The sequence below is a fragment of the Cynocephalus volans genome, chromosome 1, assembly GCF_027409185.1.
Source record: "Cynocephalus volans isolate mCynVol1 chromosome 1, mCynVol1.pri, whole genome shotgun sequence".
NCBI classification, from domain to species: Eukaryota; Metazoa; Chordata; class Mammalia; order Dermoptera; family Cynocephalidae; genus Cynocephalus; species Cynocephalus volans.
The window spans coordinates 188,375,295-188,396,733 of NC_084460.1; the positions used below are offsets into that span (position 1 = coordinate 188,375,295).

The 21,439-nt window shown below is 49.1% G+C and overlaps 1 protein-coding gene across 3 annotated transcripts in view; it reads right to left on the bottom strand.

Annotated features, from left to right (window-relative positions):
* Nucleotides 1-16,677, bottom strand: part of PRDM15 (PR/SET domain 15) — a 64,536-nt gene extending 47,859 nt beyond the window's left edge. For 2 of the 3 annotated variants that reach the window (XM_063103465.1, XM_063103454.1), the window contains exons 1-3: nt 16,619-16,677; nt 2,177-2,222; nt 1,558-1,651 (exon numbers count right to left, since the gene is read on the bottom strand). In XM_063103465.1, coding sequence (XP_062959535.1) covers nt 1,558-1,651; nt 2,177-2,213 — 131 coding nt within the window. In that variant the 5' untranslated portion in view covers nt 2,214-2,222; nt 16,619-16,677. Of the gene's footprint in view, nt 1-1,557; nt 1,652-2,176; nt 2,223-16,614 lie in introns of all 3 variants that reach the window. The other variant, XM_063103457.1, reaches the window with a different exon arrangement.
* Nucleotides 16,678-21,439: the final 4,762 nt, after the last annotated feature.

Genomic DNA, 21,439 nt, shown 5'->3' on the forward strand with positions numbered 1-21,439 from the left:
CTGCAGCACAGACCCCTCACCTGTAGCACAGATGCCTGGTGGGGTGGAAGGAGGCTGGGCTAAGACACAGGAACCCATCACAGAGGGCTCGACTGTAGGACCAATAGTTTCAACTGAAGTTTCATGGGCAACAGGCAACTCCTGAAGGTTTTGGGGAACAGGAGAATTGAGGAGCTCTTCACTTTATGCAAACATTAATCTCTTTGAGTAGAGTAAGTCATAATGAGAAAAAATAAATAAATGGGGTGGCGGAACCAGTCGGGAGGCTTCTGGAAATAGTACTGATCAAATCGCAACAATCTTCTTAGCATCTCCATATGCCAGGCAGGATCACACACAACCTCATAACAACCCCATGGGGGTGACTGTCATTTTCCCCACTTTATAGAGGTAACTGAGATTCAAAGAGGAGAATGCCTTGTCCAAGTTCAAACAGCAACCACATGGCAGGCCTGTGAACTTGGAGCCCTTGCTCTAGACTAGCAGGTACCACAGCCTCTGTGAAGGTTAATTCAAGGTGTCAACTTGGTTAGATGAAGGAACGCTGAGAAACCTGGTAAAGCTATCTTTTTAGGTGTGTCTGTGAGGGTGTTTCCAGCAGAGATTAGTATGAGAGTCTGACTGGATTGGGTGGGAAAGACCCACCATCAATGTGGGTGGGAACCATCCAATCCACTGGTGGTCCTGAGAGAACAAAGGACAGAGGAAAGAGGTGAAGCTCTCTCTCGATCTGCTGTAGCTGGGATACACTCTTCTCTCCTGTCTATGGACATCAGAGCTTGAGACTCTTCAGCTTTTGGGTTCCAGGACTTACACCAACGACACCATCAGCTTCCCTGGTTTTAAGGCCTTTGGATTTGGACTGAGCCAGACTACCGGCATCCAGTTTATAGACGGCCTATCGTGGGATTTTCTTCATAGTCACGTGAGCTAATTTCCCTAATAAATCCCTCTCATATAATTATAACATATCCTATTGATTCTGTCTCTCTAGAGAACCCTAACTAATACAGCCTTCAACAGGTGAAGGTGAAGGCAGCCACTGAGCTTGCTCACTAGATTTGCAGGTATGTTTTCCAGAAGCTGCAATGGCTGGGCCTTGTTACCTGTATTCACGAGTCAGTGTCCCCACCCCCACAGCCCGCCTTGCCCCTGGAGTGCATCTGTGAACTGGCAGCCCAGATTCAGAATGCAGAGAAAACCTAACGCACAGACCTACAGCATGGGTGCTGCTCAGCGCACCCACCACCGTGGCCAGTCAGCTCTTCCGTGGCTGCTATGCTGTGCTGGAGACAGTGTGGCACCTAAGAACCCTGACCTAGATCAAAGAAATTTACTCTGAAGTTTTGAACGCTTGGAGGCTCATCCCAGCAGGAAGGCCACTCAGCTCACAGTTGGACGGAGTCATCGACACTTTTTCAAAGTCTCCATCCTCACCCTTTCACTCCTTTTTCCCTGTCTGCAGACATAGAGGTTGCTATGCTCTTGCCGCAGGTGACATTCAGACAGCCCCATTTGACAGATAGGGCTGTGAAAGCAGCTAAGGCGGCCACTCACCTTGCCCTGCTCAACACAAAGGAGTCCTTGACCATGACCACGGGGCCCAGCTCAGGACATTCGGAGTCGTGGTACTGGCTGCAGTCTTCACACCCTGCAAGCAGACACCTGAGCATCAGAGCATCACAGGGGACGGTGTCCCAGGAGGGAGACACCCAAGGACACAAATCTGGGAAACAGGGACCCCTGCCCAGTGGGGGTGACCCACAGTTGTGAGACACACGCACACTGACACCAGGAGATAAGCAAGCGGGGCACATCAGGTGCAGCAAGGCCTGCCTCAAGAGGGCCCCCATTCTGCTCCCCCAAACACGAAGAGGGCAAAAACAGCACACGCCCCAGCAGCAGGCCCCGCCACGCTATCTCTTCTTGTGAGTACCCACAGCACTTTCTGAATCAAGTGCCACCCCTGCACGTGCCCTCCGCCAAGTGAGAAAGACCACGCCCTGCAGCACACGGCTCATGCAGTAAGTCATGTGTCTTAAAGCAGGCACAATGATTTCAACTTTAAAACAAACAGCTTTTCTGAATGTAAAAATGACATCAGGAGACAGAGGCACCATGCCCATCTGCATCTGTGACAGCGAGCCAGTCCCAGACAGGTCCATGGGTCACTTACAGATGAACATAATCTCTTCACTCCCATCTTCAGCCATCGCTGACACCTGTCAGGACATGAGAGAGCTTCATTAATGACGAGCTTTTACCAAAGCAGTTGTTAAAGACGACTTCTACTGAAGGCCTCCTACAGCCTTTGCAGAGATGCGACGTTGTGCTTAGAGAGAACGTGCAGTGGGTCTCCTCCTAGGATGGGGCAGGGCTGGGGGCCTGGAGATGTTTCCTCACCTAAAATTATGGTGTTTCTTAATGAAAGCAATGGGTTTGAACAGCCTCATGACTGGGATGTCTTCATGAACTCAGGCTCCCATATTTTCATATCAGCCATCATGCTGCACTTGTGAAATAAATGGATCACCATTTTAAAAAGCCAGTTTTCATGTTGGCCCTTCCTTTTCCCCCTCACTGGGCCATGAATGCCTCGAGGGCAGCTGTGTCTAACTCAGCCTCTCTTTCTTCAGCCTCTCACCTGTGCCTGACACCCCATCCACAGCATCTTCTCTGGAGACCGGAGCCATGCATTACATGAAGGAGGCCTCTCCTGGCCCAACAGGGTGGGTTTGATTGCTTCTATCTCCCATCTGCCCCTTGAGGGTTATCTCAGGAACCACCTCCACATAAGGCAGCCAACCCCCGCGCGTGCACGCGCACACACACGCGCACACACACACGCGCACACTCACACTCAAGGGCTCATCTGGATGTTGTTCATTTTGGGGCCTCCGATTCCTGAGTTATAAAATTGAAAGAAAAATGCCCACCTCGGGCAGTGTGGGAGGAGCATACGGTAAGCTGCACACAGTGAGTTACTCACAGTACTGCGTGCTACCAGATACCACCCTGCTGCAGCCCCAGCCCCCCAATGCCACATCCTCCCATGTCCCACTTCTGATGCCCACAGCTGGGAATCTCCGCAGGACAGCACACATGCCGACACCTCTTAAATGCTAACTCCACACGTCCTCCATCCCATCCTGTACCCTCAGCTGAAGAGTGAAGAATGAAAAGAGAAAATGCAAAGCCCAGATGAAAATTTGGATTTGCTGAACATAAATTTTTGAGAGCGGAGAAGAGAAGAGAGTTGAAAACTTCACAACGGGAGAGTAAATTAGCTACAAGGCAGAGGAGAGACAGATTTCCAATTTGCCCTTAAAATGCCAGAAATAACCAGGACATTTTCCCCCAAAAAACACATACACAATATTTTCTTTTCCTGGGAACACCCATTTAAGTTGGAAGATGGCTCATGCAGCCCTGACAAGTTTAACTTACTTTCATGCCACGTTCTGCCTAGGCTTGCCAGACTCCCGGATGATGGGTGGCCTGGGTAGGGCCCGGTCAGGGATGGGGACAGCAGCTGGTCCCCAAGAGGAATAAACAGTGGGAGGGGGGTGTTCTAATGAGCTGCTGATGTGCCACTGGAGTCTGAGAACCCAGGAACACCTCGTGGGAACCCATGCAACCTGCTGGCTCTGCTCTGGGAACACCTCGTGGGAACTCATGCAACCTGCTGGCAGTTATGCGCTGGGAACAGCAGGTCTAAAGAGGCAACCCCAAACTGCAGTCAGATCACCACAGAATAGAGTCCTGACAAAGCCTGTCAGGATCAGAGCAGGAGGACGAAGGGAATTCACTCTGGTCCTGCTTGTTGTGGAAGCCTGGATAAACCCACCTAGGCCCAGTGTGGCCGCCTCTCCCAACACAGCGCCAGCCTGTGGCCTGAGCCTCTCTCAGGCAGCCCAGTCCTACAGTGCCCCAAGAAGCGTCCCCTCCAAGCATAGCTGCTGGGAGAGGAAACCCAGATGGGACGGCTTCAGAGGAGGCTACAGGAAGAAAATGAGGGAGGGCAGGAAAGCGACTGTAAGATCTGTGCACCGTGCACAAACCCCACACGTCGGGATGGCTCACCTCACAAAGACCATGAGACAGAGACTGATGCAATCAAGCAAGAGGAGTTTATTCCAGCATGCTGGGGTCACTCAGCATTCAAGACAAAAGCAACCCCGAGCTCTTAACATAAGCACTTTTTATACAGTTTTTTTTTTTTTTTTTTTTTTTAGGCAGACAGACTTTTGCAACAGGATGAGTTGTATACTGCTTAGGGTTATCTGAGATGACCTTTAGATTTATGGGTGGTCTTTAGCGGGCTGGCATACCAATAAGGAACAGTATATTTCTCAATCGTTTATCTTTCTTGTGGTCAGGCCAGGCGGCCTCTAGATAAGGAGCTGGTCCCTGGAACCGGTGGGTGGTTCCTTTCTTCCTGGAATTTAGTGTGCCTGGGCCCTCCTGCTTGGCCCCTTCGAAGCTGCCTTACTTGAAATGGCATTAGTAGAGAAACAAATTGTGCATGTTAAAGTTATATTTTACTCTACAATTCCCCCCTTTTTCTTGTGCATATTTCAATCATGAAATACTTGTCTCTTGTTGATTTAATTCCTGATATTGTTGTCTTAACATCATAATTTGGACAGTACTAACACATTCTCTAATAAAAGCTACTAAGCGATTTAAAATGCAGGGACCAAAGGTTAGAAGCAATACTAAAATAACTAATGGTCCTAGCAGGGTAGACACGAGGGTCATGAGCCATGGGGAGGAGTTGAACCATGACTCAAACCATCCCTGATTTTGTTTCCTTTCCTTTATTCTTTTGGCCAGGCCTTCCCGAATTTTGGCCATGGAGTTTTTAATTACACCTGAGTGATCAATGTAAAAACAACATTCTTCTTTTAGTGCAGCACAGAGCCCCCCTGCTGAAGGAACAAGAGGTCTAGTCCCCTTCTATTTTGTAGGACCACCTCAGAAAGAGAGGTGAGGGACTCTTGTAACTTAGTAATTGAATTTTCTATTTCTATTTCTTTAATATCAGCATCTAAGGCTGTCTGTAAACTTTGGTAATTCTGGTGTTGAATAGCCAGAGCTGAAGCTCATGTAGCTGCCCCAGCTGCTCCCAATCCTAAGCCCAAGAGAACAGAGAGTGTGATGCTTAGGGGCTCCCTTTTGGTTCGGTAGTTCCCATTATTTTCATCCCAGTGTGATAATAGTTCTTCATAGGGATGATAAACGAGCCAAGGCAGCAACTGAACCAAGACACAGAAATCTTGGGTCTCTTTTAGAACCTGTGAGCTAACACAGGGTGTGATCCCAGTAGTGCAGGCCCACCATCCCTCTGGAGGGGGCAACAGATATGTGTCACTAGACCACTGGGTCACGTTAAGAGTCTGTTTGCACAGCTGGCTGTGTGAGGAAGGGATTTTTCCCACACATGTTCTTTGCCCCGCAACAGCTGACAGAGTGAGTTTGACCTGTCGTTGCTGCCAACGACAGTTGGAGACATCAGTTGTAGTATTAATTTTACTTCTGAAGGCTATTCCTTCATAATATGGAGGTGCAACATTATAACAGAGCCAGCAGGAGCAGGTAGCATTGGGGTTAGTATTATTTAGGACCTTGAAGGTTTCAGAAATTAAGCGGAATATCCCAGGTTGTTCTCGAGGCTCAGGGGGCTGGGTTACTCCCTTTGGTGCCCTAGTCTTGGACTTTTTAGTGGGGGCTGAGGACTCTGGTTGGGTACCCGGGGGTGCTGGGATAGCCTTTGGTTTGACCCCTGGAACTAAGTATTTATTTGGGCCTATGGCAGTATTCTGGGTTTCTATTTTGAGTTTGATGGTAAACAACAGCCCATCATCATATTCTGTTTTGTAAAACCATAGGCCCCATGTAAATCCCTTTTCCCATCCGATGGCTTTTTTTCCTGAATCCGTGAAGGACATTCGGAGGGGGTGGCACCATCCCTTGCAGGCAGGGACAGTCTTTTTGTGGGTATAATTTTAGCAGTTACTTTTATATAATCCCAGAATGACGATGGACTCCAATATGTGTCTCCCATGGTCTCGCACCCCCAGCTCTTGCAGAAATAATCTGCTTTTTCTCTATACCGGGAGCTGAGTTTCCTGTCACGGAGGAACCTAGGGCATACATAAAAGGTGAGAGCGCTTAGCAGACTTCTTCTGGAAGGCTTCAGAGGAGGCTACAGGAAGAAAATGAGGGGGGGCAGGAAAGCGACTTGAAGTTCCAGCCTCTTACTACACTGTGTTCTTACTATATTTAAACATGTGAGTCTGGGAATAACATTGTTTATTAGTAATACATGGTCCCCAAATGTGGCCTCTCTAAATGACTCTCCTAAACCCGGCAACAGAGAGCAGGCCACCCTGCGCAGCAGGCTAGGCCCACAGGAGCATCTTCAAAGTCTTTGCTCCCGGCTCAAAGCTCCTTTTGTGCTCCAAATGTTCCTTTGCAGAAAGAGAAGCCAGTCTCCAGACGTCTAAGGCACATAAGAAATCCCAGAACAGGGGGTCATAGAAAGTACTGTCTTAGGGAAAAGGAGAGGAAAAAGAACAAAAAGTGTGATATTCTGCCATTTTAACCACCAACCCTGGGAAAACTTACCTCACACTAGTAGTGAGCCTCAAAATGTGGTCCCTGCACCAGGAACCAGCACTAACACCACCACCTGGGAATTTCTCGGAAATGCAAATTACTGGGCCCCACCCAGACCTGCTGAATCAGTCTGGGGAGGGCTCAGCACTGCCCGAGGCATGGCCTTCCCAGGGGTGTGGAGACAGCTCCAGTGTGAGCACCAGAGGGTAGCCCTGCATCTCCCTGACATTCACATGACAACTACTACAAAAACTAACTAGACACAACTGCAGTCACAGGAAGACCACAGTAACAGTATCAGGAAACCAATTGTCATGAGCGTCAGTGAAGCTCAAACCAACACCATCTGCATCCAACTTGGTGGTAAATAGAAGTAAGGATGGCCACAAGCAAATGTTCTCTGTGACAACACGGCAGGCCCCAGCGATGGCAAGTGTTCAAAGCAATTTTGAAAAAGAAGTCCAAAGTGAGGAGAATCAGTCTACCTCATTTCAAGCTTAATTATAAGGCTGCAGTAATGAAGACTTTGGCACTACTGGTGAAAGAATGGAAACAGATCAATGGAACAGAACAGAAAATCTGGAAATAGACCTATGCAAATACGCTCAACTGATTCTGCACAGAGGCCACTGATCCAGTGGAGGCCAGCCTTTCCAGCAAATGCTGCTAAGACAACAGCAGATCCATCAACAAAATAAATCACAACCTCACATCCTACAAAAAAGTTAACTTGAAACGGGTCACAGACTTAAAACATAAAACAACAAAACTTATTAGGAAAACATAGGAGAAAATCTTGGGGATCTAGGGCTAGCCAAAGTTTTTAGACTCATCACCAAAAGCATAATCTATAAAAGGAAAATCAACAAATCAGATTTCACCAAAATTTTAAAATTTTGCTCTGCAAAAGATGCTAAAAGGATGAAAAGACAAGCTAAAGCCTTGGAGAAAATATTTGCAGACCACATATCCAGCAAAGAACTAACATCCAGAATATATAAAGAACTCTCAAAACTCAGCAGAAGAAATGTAAACAACCCAATCAGAAAATAGCAAAAGACATGAGTAGACATTTCACCAAAGAACATACATGAACAGCAGGGAAGTGCATGAGAAGGCGTTCGGGCACATGCACATTAGAACCATCACACACCCATCAGCATGGCCAGAGCGCAGGCAGGGCTCACTCACACAGCTGGTGGCAATGGAGAACAGTCTGACAGTTTCTGATAACACTAAACCTCCATTTACCCTATGACCCAGCAGTTACACTCTTGGGCATTTATCCCAGGACACTACATAAAACATGCACGTGACTGCTTGTAGCAGCTTTATTCATAACAGCCCAAGCTGGAAAACAACCAAACGTCCCTCAGTGGGTGAACTGTGAAGCAGACTGTGCTCTGTCCACGCATGGAGTGCCACCAGCAATAAAAAGGACTGCACCATTGGAACACACACTACTTGGATGAATCTCCAGAGAATTATGCTGTATGACAAAGCCAACTGCAAAAGGTGACACATTGTGTGGTTTCATTTATATGGCATTCTTGAAATGACAAAATTATAGAAATGGAAAATAGACTAGTGGTTGCCAGGGGCAAGGAGGGGGGGCAGAAGGGGAGGGGTGTGTGGCTATAAAAAGACAGCATGAGAGGTCCTTGAAGGGATGGAAATGCTCTGTATGTGGACTGTGTTAGTATCAATACCCTGGATGTGTCATTGCATTACAGCTCCGCAAGACACCAGTGGAAGAAACCGTATAAGGACACAGGGGATCTCCCTATTACTTCTTAAAAATGCGTATCAATCTACAATTATCTCAAAAGAAAAAGGTCAATTAAAAAAGGATATGGAGGGTAAATCTATAGATTAAAAGAGACCAAAAGCATAAATCAACCAGCTGCAACGTGTGGATGTGGTCTGGACATTCACTGAATAATCGGAAATGTCAACACTGACGGGACACTTCACCATATTAAAGAACTAGTATTAAATGTTTTAGGTGTGCTGATGGTATTGTGACTATTTTTTAGTCCTTTTCCTTTAGAGATACGTATTGAAATACTTACAAATTAAATTATATGGTCAGGGTTTGCTTACAAGTAACATCAGTGGGGAGACCTGGCTGGGAAGGGGAAGGGCAGGATCAGCCACGGTGGCCGTAGCTGGCTGGGGTCAGTCATTACTACCCTGTCTACTACTTTTCTGTGTGTTCAAATCCTCCACAATAAAATTGTTTTTAACTGGTGCTGACACACACTCTTCCCATTTTCTCATCTTCCATTCATTTTTCAGGTCCTTCCCCCAAAACTGGCCCTGGACACAAGCCAAGTACAAACCATGTCTCATTTCCACCTCATGTGACCCCTTGGCTGTGTGGACAGCTGACCAGTCTCCTCTTCCTGACACTCCCTCCCACCTTCCCTAGTCATTTTCTCCGGCCTTCCTCCCTCTCTCTTCCCACTGCACGTCCTCCTGCACTGCCTGACCTTGGCCCTGGCTCTCCTGGTGCCCCTCCTCTCCTCTCCTCTCCCTGAGCAGCCACACCCACTTCTGTGGCTCACATTAGACACCGCAGAGGCGCTGGAGCCCTTTGGAGTCCCACACATACATTCAACTGCCCACCTACCTCTTCACTTGGAAGGCCACAAGCAACTAAAGATCCGCGTGTCAGAAAAGAACATCCGGACACTCCCAGCTGCCCTGCCAAAGCCTCCCACCTCCACCTCCACGTCTCAGGACCTGGCTGTCAGGGGCATCTGGAACCATCCATGACCGCTCACCTTTCTGCCACATCCGAACAGTTCCCTTGGTCACACCCCACCTTCTCCGGCCTGCAAGGGTCTCTGGATGGCTCTTCCAGCCTGGCTGGCCAACCCATTTTCCACACTGCCGAGTGGTTCTTCTAGAACATAAATCCGATCGTACACCTGCCAACCTGAAACCTCAATGGCTCCCACTGTTCCTGGGACAGAACCCAAATTCCTGCACATGACCTGGGCCGGCCTTTCCAGGCAGCCCCCTCTTGCTCCCCCCTGCAGCCACAGGGCCTTGCTTTAGCCTCCTGAAGGCAGCTCCTTCCTGCCCCCAGGCCTTTGCATGTGCTGCCACCGGGCAGGGGCCCTCCCAGCTCTGTCTCTGGCTGACGCCTCCTTACTCCTCACTCTTAGCTAAACTATCGCTTCTTTACAAAGTTTCCCTGGCCCACCCGTCTAAATTACAGTCACACTTTCTAAAGCACTCTGCGACTTCCCTTGGTGGCCCTTCTTACTGTGGGCAATCACGTGTGTGAGCATTATTATCTGATGTCCATCTCCCACACGCCTCAGGGCCAAGAAGGCAAGGCAGGGCAGTTCCGCAGGACAGCCGACTGGGCACCTTACACGTTTCACTGCCTGCACCTGCTGCAAGCCTGGTCTCAGATGAAGAACTGGCACTTCTCAGTGTACCCCGCCCCACTCCACACACCCCCTGCTGCAGATGCGCAACCCCTCAGCCTCCCTGGCAGTGCCAGCTCCTTTTAAGACAGAGCCGCAACCTCACCTCCCCAGACACCTTGCTCTCCTTCAATTACTCTCATCTCCTCCAAAACTCCAAAAAACAGCCGACTCTTCCCACCAAACAGCTATATCAGACTGCCACATACATCAGGCACACTGTTTTTTCTACTAGATTTTAAACCATGAAAGATAAAAGCTCAAAGCTAAACTTTCTATTCACTCCCTCCTTTCAACTCTGGTATATTTTGCACATGGGGACTTCTTTACCTCCAGATAATTAAGAGTTGGCTGGAGATGCTTCATTTCTAAGATTTATGCCAGGAGGTTCAAAAGTCTGGTTCAAAAGTCTCCCTCTTCCAGGGAGACCAGGAAGAAAAACCTTATGTGCTCCATGTAAAAAGTGATTTTAAATGTTTATATCACTTTTTCAACATTTACAGAGCACCTGCTCAGTGCAAGCTTCCCATACCACCATAATGACCTGCTCTCAGTCCCCAGGGACACCCTGGCTGGCTTGTGTCAGGCCCACCTGCCTTCCCTCTGACACTAAGCCTGTTTTAGGGGATTCAGCTACATGTATTCAAAAGAAAGTTCAAATAAAACCTGTGAAGATTTCTGCTAGTGAAGAAATCTTGCAAACCAACAACGTTGATAAGAAACTGTAGTTTTTCAGGAAATTATCTGGCACTCGCAAGAACACTCAAATAAAACGAAGCCCCTTTCTGTCCAGATCTTCGTGGGATGCCCTCCATCGCCAGGTAGTGCTGGGGGATTGTTTGATCTGGGGCAGCAGAACAAGTGCGAAGCTTCTCCCCATCCCCCAGCACACTGCACTACACAGCGCAACCCAGAACTGGCTCAAGGGAAACTGGATAGGGCTGGTGTGCAGAATCCAGGTTCGGCTAAACCAGCTTATCCTCCTCTTGCATTTCTGGGGAGAAGCTAGCAGAATGCTTCAACTCCCTGGGGAGACCCCACTCATTCATTTCTAGTACAAAGGGGGAAAGGTCTAGAACGAGCCTTCTCTGTTGTTATCAGGCACGTGTGCCCTGCCAGGTTCCACCACAATCTCACTTATGCATGAGCACCTGGGAGTAAGGCTGCAGGAGGCTCCACACAGGTCCCAGTCCCCCACTCAAACTCAGTGCCCAAGGGCACAGGGGCCCTGTGCTCCAGCCTACCCTCAGCTCAGAAAGCCAGAAACCTCATTGACTATGTTGAGTTTTGCACAAATTTTCTATGAACACACAGTGTGGTTCTACAGAACACCACTACTCAGCTGCGCTGCAACATGCCATTAGTCAAACACTGATCTGGAGAGCAGAGAAGACGGGAACGAGATGTGCAAACTTTTAATCCTAGGACCGACCAACTCAGCTTAAAATTCTTCCCGGGGCAGGAACCCCGCAGGAAAACAGGTCTGTGAAAACTGTCCTGAAAGCAATGAAGAAAAACAAGTTGAGGTTCTACATGACTTCAACAGAATAAGTGAAAAACTGCTTTAAAGATTATTCCTTGATGTGATCTGCAAAGGCTGAGGAGGTTTAGAAAAAGCAAACAGTTTTAAAATATTGGAAAATGAAAACTCCACAATTTTAAAAGACAGGTGGCTAAAGGTAATTCAAAGAAAAAGGAGTTTTTAGGGAGGCTGTTGATGTGGGTGTGGAATGAAGATGATACTGTATTTGGTAACCTGGTTGGGAATTTCCTGTCTGTCCCCTCCCCACTTATATAAAGACGTAAGGCATGAAGGTCTCACATCCTGGAAGTCTATTACTGGCAAGGAGGATTCAGGAGTGTCTTTTCTCCTCAGTGTCCAAAGCGGCCCTATCCAATACAAATATAAGGTGAGCCACACATGGAATATTTTTCTGGATGTTATTGTTGGGTTTTGAAATAATTATAGTCATAGGAAGTTTCAAAAACAGTACAGTGAGTCCCATGACCCTTCACCCAGTTTCCCCCAGGGTTGCATCTTACATAACTAGTGTATAATATCAAAACTTACATAACTGCAGCACAATATCAAAGCCAGGAGACTGATGTTGGTACACCGTGTGTTCACGTAGCTCTATGTCACCTTATCAGGTGTGCAGACTCGTGTAATCACCCCCACAATTCAGACTGGGAACCAGTCTATCACCAGCAGACTCATGCCCTTCTCCCCTGCCAGCCCTCGCTCTGGCCACCATTAATCCGTTGTTCATCCCTACAATTTTCTCATTTCAGGAATGTCATACAAATGGAATCAGACAGCACGTGACCTTTTGAGAATGGCTTTTTTTAAACTGAACAAAACGCCCTTGCACTCTGTCCATGATGTGACCTCACCAACAGTTCCTTCCTTTTTACTGCCGAGTAATATTCCACGCGTGAACATGCTACAGCTTGTGTGACCGCCCACTTGCTCACCGAGGGGCACTTGGGTCTTTTCCCATTTGGGGCTGTTAAAAATAAAGCCATGATGAACAACCATAGACAGGTCTTTCTGTGAACGTGTTTTTGTTTCTCTGGGATAAATGCCCACGAGTGTAGTCACTGGGTCATGTTAAGAGGATTTTTAGATTTTTAAGGAACCACCACACTGTCTTCCAAAGCAGCTGCACCATTTGCACTCCCACCAGCAACGTCCGAAAGATGCAGTTTCTCCACACCCTCCCCAGCACCTGGTGTGGCCTTTGGTTTTTGTTTCAGCCATTCTGGTAAAGGTGTAGAGGTGTCTCACCATGGTTGGAATCTGCATTTCCCTAGCAGCTACTGACATTGCACCTCTTTTCACGTACTATGTGCCATTTGTAAATCCTCTTCAGCAAAATGTCTCTTCATGTCTTTTGCCCATTTTCTAGTTGGACTGTCTGGGTTTTTTGTCTGTTTTTTGCTGTTGTGTTTTAAAATTCCTTATATATCTAGATCCTTTGTCAGATGTAGTTTGCAAGTATTTTCTCCCTTTCTGTAGCTTGTCTTTTCATCCTCTTAACAGGGTCTTTTGCAGAGCAAAGGTTTTTAGTTTTGATGAAGTCCAAATGATTGACTTTTCCTTTCATGAACTAAGCTTTTGGTACCATGTCTACCTCTACACCAAGCCCTGGGTTCCAAAGATTTTCTCCTGTGTTTCTTAGAAAAGCCAGATAGTTTTAAGTTTTGCATTTAAATCTATTACCCAATTTGAGTTAATCTTCATATAAGATTTGTGGTTGAAGTTGCCTATTGATGTCCAACTGCTTCAGCACCACTGAAGTGCTTTTGCATCTGTCAAAAACCAGTTACCATATTTATGTGGGTTGGTTTCTGCTCCATTGATCTCCGTGTCTCTCTCCACCAACACCACAGTTGGTAGAGATCAATCAATAAGCCTTTATTACTGTAGCTTTATAGCAATTCTTAATGTCAAGTGGAATGTTTCCTCCCACTTTATTCCTTTTCGAAATTGTTTTAGCTATTCTAGTTCCTTTGCCTTGCCATGTAAATTTTAGAACAATCTTGCTTATAGCCATAAAAAATCTTGCTCAGATTCACATATGCAATTTTAATAACATTTTATTAACCCAATATATCCAAAATATTATCATTTCAACATGTAATATAAAAAATTATAAAGAGACTTTTTAATACTAAGTCTTAGCAAACAAGTGTGTATTTTATACTTATAGCCTATCTTAATTTGGACCAGTCACATCCCAAGAGATCAGAAGCCAGCACTAGTCTAAGGATACAAGGAATTTCTGTTCAAGCAAAAGGGACATCTTTCCCCCTGGACGCATGCCCTCAAGACATTAAAAGCATTAAGGGAAAAATCACTAAAAGGAAAAAGCAAACAAACTAGAGTTATTTACAAAAATATGTGCTGCAGAACAGTCCTGAAAGAAGCTGGGGGAGGGAATCTGTGGGTGGGGCTAGTAGGTGGGTAGAGAAGGATTTTTTGCCCAAATCTGTGAAGCACTACGGACTCCCCCTCTGGAGTTGTGATAGACATTGGCACAACAAAGGCCCTGAGAAGTCCTGCAATAAAAACCTCTGTTGAAATGTGTTGAGCCTAGCAGTTCCTGAACGTACTTGGGCAAAGAGCACTTTTTGCACATATTAACATGCTAAAGAACTACGGTCCGTTACACAGACTTTAGGTGGTCAGTACAAGAGCAGGGCCTGGTTGCTATAAGAGGACTAGATGCCAGAGACCACTGTGTAAGTCTAACCCTGCCATTTACTAAATGTGAGAAAGCTCAAATTAGTTATCGCTCCTCCATGGGCCTCAGTTTCCTCTGCCAGCCTGCACAGGTACAACTTTTAAATTCCAGTTCAATGTCACTACCTTATAAAACTATGGTTCCCAAAACATTTCCATCCCACAGTCCTCTTTTCCTCCATCACTACTTTGATATCTATATTTGTATCTCTATCAGCAGATATCTATATAACTACATAGATCTTTTTGAGCAAGCTTTCAACACTAGGAAGAAATAGCGTAATACAGCAATCATGCATTGCCTATTAACTCATGAATTTGGCACTGGCAGTTAGTTCTGTAAACTGGCTGCAACCTCTCTTTCTAATCTTATTTCCCATTGTATACAGTGCTTTCTTCTGGCCCAATTAAGTGGTTTCCCATGCCCCAAGAGTTTTCATTTCTGGACTTTCCCTGACCCTCTGTGACCCCATCCTACTGCCAGCACCCCCTATTCGGTCCCGCCGGGGTTCATCTCTCCCTGTCTCTGTCTCTCTCTGGCAGCAGCTCAACCTCTGAAATGACATGTCTAAGAAACAGTTGCCTTAAATCTCTCTTAAATCTGCAAAATGACAGGAATGTTCTTGCCTGGCCTTCTGCACAGATAATGGTGTTGAACAAATGATATCACAGAGACATCCTAAGTGAACACAGTTCTTTCTCAAATGTAGTTATTCTAAGACAAGCAATTAGCCTTGCAACAGTGGTTGATTTTTAAATTTATTTGTCCTCTGGGGAAATAACTGTCCTGTCTACTTCCGAAGTTGAACATATTAGTGTACTGTTTGCTGGCAACTTTTCTACAAAAGTATGAATCACAGATATAAGAAGCAAAACAAACTCAATAAAAGAGAAAGTTTAGTGCACTCCCGTTTGAAAATCCAAACTATAGTTCTGCTACTCTTATTTCTTAATCATTCACCATAAGGCAGGGATGTCAAGGAAATCGGGAGCAGAGTGGAGCAGTGAAAATGTGGAGAACGTGAAAATGTCCAGGTTTGAAAAAAATGTGGTGGTGCGGGGGGGGGGGTTACCTCACTTATAAAAACAAAGTGTTCACATCATTGCACGCTCTATGGAGAACTGTCATTGTTGCCTTTTAAGGTCTGTCACAAAACAAGCTGCTCCTTTTTACTTTCCAAATCCTTAAAAATACTTTCAGGAACCAGGCTGGGTTCTCCAAATTCATCTGTCGAGTCTGGCTTAAGCAAATGTGGTTTTTAAAACGAGCGTTGGCAGCTTTAAATCCATACACAGGTCCACGTGTCTCTGATCACACACCTGTTTCTACCGTTTTAAACTACCTTTGGGGAGAACAATTTCTGAGCATGGGGGTCGGGGGTAAAGAAGGAAGAAAAAAAACCCGCCTCGTCCCCTACATTAGGGGTTTAATGAAGGTGGATACATAGTAACTATAACTACCTGGTAGATAGTACTTCCATAATGAGTTTTCGCTCATCTTCTCAAAACTGAGCCCCACTGCGAACCTCTCCCTCCCCGCGGAGCCGCCTGTGGTCCCGGTCCCATCTGTCCGCGCCGGGGGCCGGGCCTCACCTGGGCGGCCGGGCACCCCTTCCCTGAGCGGCCGCCCACGCGAGGGCGGGCACGTGTCACCTGTCCATCCACCTCACTAGCTTCCCTCCGCCACCAAAGGCTCGAGAAAATAAAGCGCAGGGGGGCCTGGGGAGTCCCATCGCCCGACCCTGCTTTTCTAATCGAGGGGTGGGGGCCAGGGACGCTCCCGCGCGCCTCCCGGGGACCGCGCCGAGGACGAGGAAGGGCGACACCGCGAGGGCCGTCGGCGACCAGGGCGCCCGGGGCGGGGCCGCGGGGCCGGGGATGGCGGAGACCCCGCGCAGCGCCCACGGGCGAGCGAGGCCCCGCGCTGGGCCGGGCCGTGGCCGTGTCCGTGGCCGCGGGCAGTGGGCGCCGGGCAGTGGGCGGGGGGCCGGGGCCCGGCCGGGGACGGGGGCGGCGGGCGGGGGGCCCGGCCCGGAGCGCCCGCGGCGGCGGCGGGACCCGGCGGCGGGCGCGCAGGGCGATCCCGGAGCGGCTCCGGGAAATCCAGCCGGGTTTTGACTCCGATCGCCCGCGGAGCCGCAGCCGGCGAATGTAACAAAGAACAGTCGGCATGGCGGCTGGACCGGGGCGGCGCGGGGCCCGGGCGGGGGGCGGCGCGGCGGGCGGGGCGCCGGGGCGCGGGGCGGCGGCGCGGCGGGGCGGAGGCGCGCGGCGGGGCGGCGGCGGGCGCGGGGCCCGGGGCTTTACCTGCCTTTGGAATGTGCAGAGCGGGGTCGGATCCGGACTCCGGGTTGCGATCCGCTCCGGAAACTGCGCAGCACCGGAAGCCGGGGGGCGGTGGCGCGGCGTTGTGGGAGTTGTAGTCTGCGGCAGGGGCGCGGCGTGGACCGGGCTGGGGCGGGGACGCCGGCGGCGTGGACCGTGGGGCGCTTCGGAGCGTGGACAGAGCAGCGGGCGGTGTGGACCGGGTGGATGGAACGGGGCTGTGGGCGGCGTGCACCAAACGCTAACGGTGTGGACAGAGCAGCGGGAAGCATGGACAGGCTGGATGGGACAGGGCCACGGGCAGCGTGCACCAAGCGTTGACGGCGTGGACAGAGCAGCGGGCTGTGTGGACTGGGCGGGGCTGGGGGCGAGAGGCCAGGGTGCGGCGTGGGCAGAGCAGCGGGCGGTGTGGACCGGGTGGATGGGACGGGGCCGTGGGCGGCGTGCACCAAGCGTTGACGGCGTGGACAGAGCTGCGGGGGGCATGGACTGGGTGGGGCCGGGACGCAGCGTGGACCGTGGGGAGCTTCGGGGCGTGGGCAGAGCTGCGGGCGGCGTGGATGGTCTAGATGGGACAGGGCCATGGGTAGCGTACACCAAGCACTGACGGTGTGGACAGAGCAGCGGGCTGTGTGGACTGGGCGGGGCTGGGGGCGAGAGGCCAGGGTGCGGCGTGGGCAGAGTAGCGGGCGGTGTGGACGGGCCGTGGGCTGCGTGCACCAAGCGCTGACAGTGTGGACGGGGCAGGGAGCGGTGTGGACGGGCAGTGGGCGGCGTGCACCAAGCGCTGACGGTGTGGACGGGGCAGCGGGCGGCGCGCACCAAACGCTGCCGGCGTGGACAGAGCTGCGGGAGGCATGGACGGGGCCAGGGCGGGGGAGCGGGGCAGGTTACAGCTGCCCTTCCCCCGGGGTTAGAGGGGGCCTCCAGCAGCCAGGCGTGGGTAGCCCACACAGGTAGCCCCTTTACCTTTCCACTAATGGCTGGTAGGACCTCAACGTATTTGGGGTGGGGGGAGAGGAGTGGTGGTGTTGGAAGGGGTCGGATTTTTCTCTAGAGCAGGTTTGGGATTTGCTGCCCAGTCACGATGATTCTGAGTTGAGGTGCTTCACTCACTGCTTCTATCCTCCAACAGGTTCATGGAGTAGAAAGAGGCCCAGCAGCTCTCTGGTGAGGGGCAGAGCTGGGGTTTGAATCTAGGCCAAGTGGTCTCCTGAAATCCACACCCAAAACCAGTAACCCAGCTGCCCAGTGAAAAGTTTCCGAACAGCGCAAAACACTCTGTGGCTGGCTCTGAGTGTTTCTGCCTCTTTCCCTCCTCCTGAGCCCTGAGGGCTCCTGTGGGCTCCTGACCCGCTCCATCAAATGTATGTGCGATCCCAAAACATTAGATAGAGAAGGGACCCGGGAGCTCTTTCAATCTAGTCGTGCCCCTTCGGATGCTGAGGGTCAGCTGTCTTGTCCATTTGTGCCTGGCAAAAACCTCCATTAATGAGGTCAAAGAGGAATAACAAATGGGGGAATGATTTGAAATCAATACCCAAAAGGTCTCATTTCCCTCATATATGTAAAGTCCTTATGAATCGATAAGAAAAATTAAAAAACCAGTACAAAAGTGAACAAAGTCTATGGACAGTTCACAGAAAAGAAAACACAGTGGCTCTCAAGCACACAAGAAACTACTCCACTGTACCGTAATAACAGAAAAAAAATGGGATCGCAGTGAGATCTTGATTATTAGATTAGCAAAGATTTTTTAAAGTTTAGTAGCATAATTTTAGAGAAACTGCAGCTCTCTCATCCTTTGCTGGTGGAAAAATGAATTGGTGTAGCTTCCATCCAGACAATCTGTTGAGATCCATAGAAATTCCAAATGCACATAGCCTTTGACTCAGCAATACCACATGCAGAAATTTGCCCCACAGATTCACTTGTATGAGTGTATGTATAAAATAAATCGTGTATGTGTGAGGTTAGTCATAACCAAATATCAGGGAGGATAACTGAATGAACCTGGACATGACCACTACCCCACTCAGCAGTGACATCTCCGCCTCCCTCCAGCCTTCCTTCTGTCCCTCAAGCATGTTCTCAAGGTCTTGTGTACTTTTTCCCTCCACCTTCACACACTTTCACAGGTTTCCCATGACCATCTCTTCATTCAGGTCTTTGCTCACCCTCCAGCACCTCTACAGCTAATGGACACCTCATCCTGACACATGCACATAACACAATTCTAAAATGCCCCAGTGGTTGGTTCTCCGGGACTCTGCACGCTAAATAGATCTCAGCATACATAAACAAAAGCATGTTGTTTACAGGGACATGACAGGTCACAGCAAATGCTAATAAGTGAAAGCAGACAAAAGACCTCTACCTTAAGCCAGCTCTTGTATCAATACAGACAGCACAGGGGTGAGATTCATTTTTACAAGGGTCACCACATCTTCAAAAGAACTCTCAATGTGTTCAGTACATTCCTTCAGTAAAGGTTCTGCCACCTATCAGCTGTGTGACCTTGGGCAAGTTAACCACTCTGTATCTCAGCTTCCTAATCTGTAAGGCTGAAATAGATCATAAGTCATGGAGTTGTTTCAAAGAGTGTATTAGTTACTACATATAAAACACTTTGAAAAATTCTTTTATTGTGACCTCGAGTCTTTATCTAACTTTTGTATCAAAGCTATGCTCGCTACCTAGCTAGAATATAAATTCCTGTATCCTCTGGAGTTGATATGGTGCCTTACCTGGTATAGCAACAATAATGCCAGCTGATAACCCTTCAGTAAGGGTTCTCAGGGCACCTAAGCATCCACCTTTACATTATCGATATCGATGACATTGATATGGATATATAGGTATACACGCAACTAGTTCTGAATGCCTGTCATGTGCAGGGTACAACTCAGCAATTTCCACTGGGGACAGTCATAGTACAGACCCAGGGTGAGCTGTGGTCAGTGTATGACAGCTGATGCTCCTAGGGTACCATTGGGAAGGAGGGTCTGGCCTCCACAGCTTTCTCTCCAGGGAGATCACTGCCCTATGTCATTGATCTTGGTGTCTGGCACTCTTTTTTGAGTGATCTGCATTTTCTTTTTTATAAACTATTTATTGACATAAACACACAGCACCCTGTATTTGTAGGGATGCCTGAGGTAATGTACATCCCCTGCTCCGTCCTTGCCACTGGGTACTGGGTGGGAGGAGTAAGGATGAGTGTAGGCAAATCCTCCAGTGTGCTTACGTAGGAGGGATCGGCCGAAGTTCATCACTGCTCTACTGGGGGCACTGACTACACTAAGCCCAAGGGGTGCAGGAACTTATGTTCTCGCCAGGGAGTGAGTGGAGAGGCTAAGTGACCCAGGGCAGTGTAGCCTGGGAGACAGGCAGCTAAAACACGCAGATGCAAGTGCCCCAGGCTGTCCTTGATGGCCGAAGCCACTTCCTGCAGAAGAAAGAGCTTGAGTTTGGTTAGACTAGTAGAACAGTGTGGGGTAATTTCTGGGGATGAGGGTCCACATTCCAGAATGACCAAGGGTGATTGAGGTGGATTAATTTGAGCAGTATAGATGGACTGGCAAGAACACTGTTCACCTAGAGGTGATCAGCAGGAGATCAGGTTTGGAAATTTGGTAAATTAGGACAAGTTTGGCCTTCCTGCAACTCAATCCAGACTCCTCCTGGAGTGTCGGCACAAAGCAGACAACACTGACACAGAAGAAGCAGCAGTTCCATCACCTGGTCCTAAAACACTTCTAATTCCAAACAAAATGCATCGCCGCCCCCACCTTGCAGTGTCCAGTAAGTCAAGCTGAGGATCTGGAATCCGAGCTGGAAGGCATCCATGTCCCTCTCAGGGCTGAGGCTTTCTTACCATAGGTAACTACTCCTGAGTGACCAGTCCACATCTGAAAGGTGAGTGACAGCAGCCGTCTACACAGTGTGTCTAGCGGGCAGTCAGGGAGGGCAGGACAGCTGAGAGGAAGGGCAGGGGGTGGGTCCATCTGGTAATTTCTCCAATGTACCAATTCTCCAAATGCTCTGGTGTTTGGGCCCCACAGGGGCAATGACACTGAAGGAAGCAACAGAAACTGAACTGCGATGCCTGCACTGATGGATGCCAGTTGAAAACCGTTGTATATGGATGCCTCAGTTTCCTGGTCTGCAGGGGGTCGTGCAGGACACATCTGTGACCAGTCCAGATTCTGACCCCCACCCTCATTGCAGAAACCACAGTGAGGCCCCACACAAGCACAGACACTGTCACACCCATGGCTAAGCTGGGCACCTGTCCCTCTGTACCCTCCGGGGGTGGGCCGTTGACAACAGGAGTTCATGGATGGACAAACCCTTTCCCTTCACCCCCAAGTGGATAGTGCTCCTCTTAAGGTCCCTGTGGATGGTGGGGAGGGTGTCACACAGCAGCCCCTCCCATTCCACTCCCACAGCCACCCCCTACACTCTGCCATCACTCCCCAAATGTGCCCCCACGGGCCACCTTGTGCCCAGGCCAGGCCAGCCCCTGCCTCGTAGCATTTGCAATTCATCACATCCCGAAAGTTCACTGGAAATGCTGGCTTTCTATAGGAAATGAGTTTAGTCCCAGGCCTAGACAGGATGCTAGACAGCTTCAACGTCACAGAAGAATGTCAGGAGGAAAGTCCTTTGCCAAGAACTAAGCAGGAGGATGCAGACACGGAGGCAGTGGTCGCCTCTTCTTTTATGTCCATTGGCCATTATGGTTGGTCATGTGCAGTGACATGACAAAAGAAAGACAATACATAGGTAGTTCAGAGACCCTGGG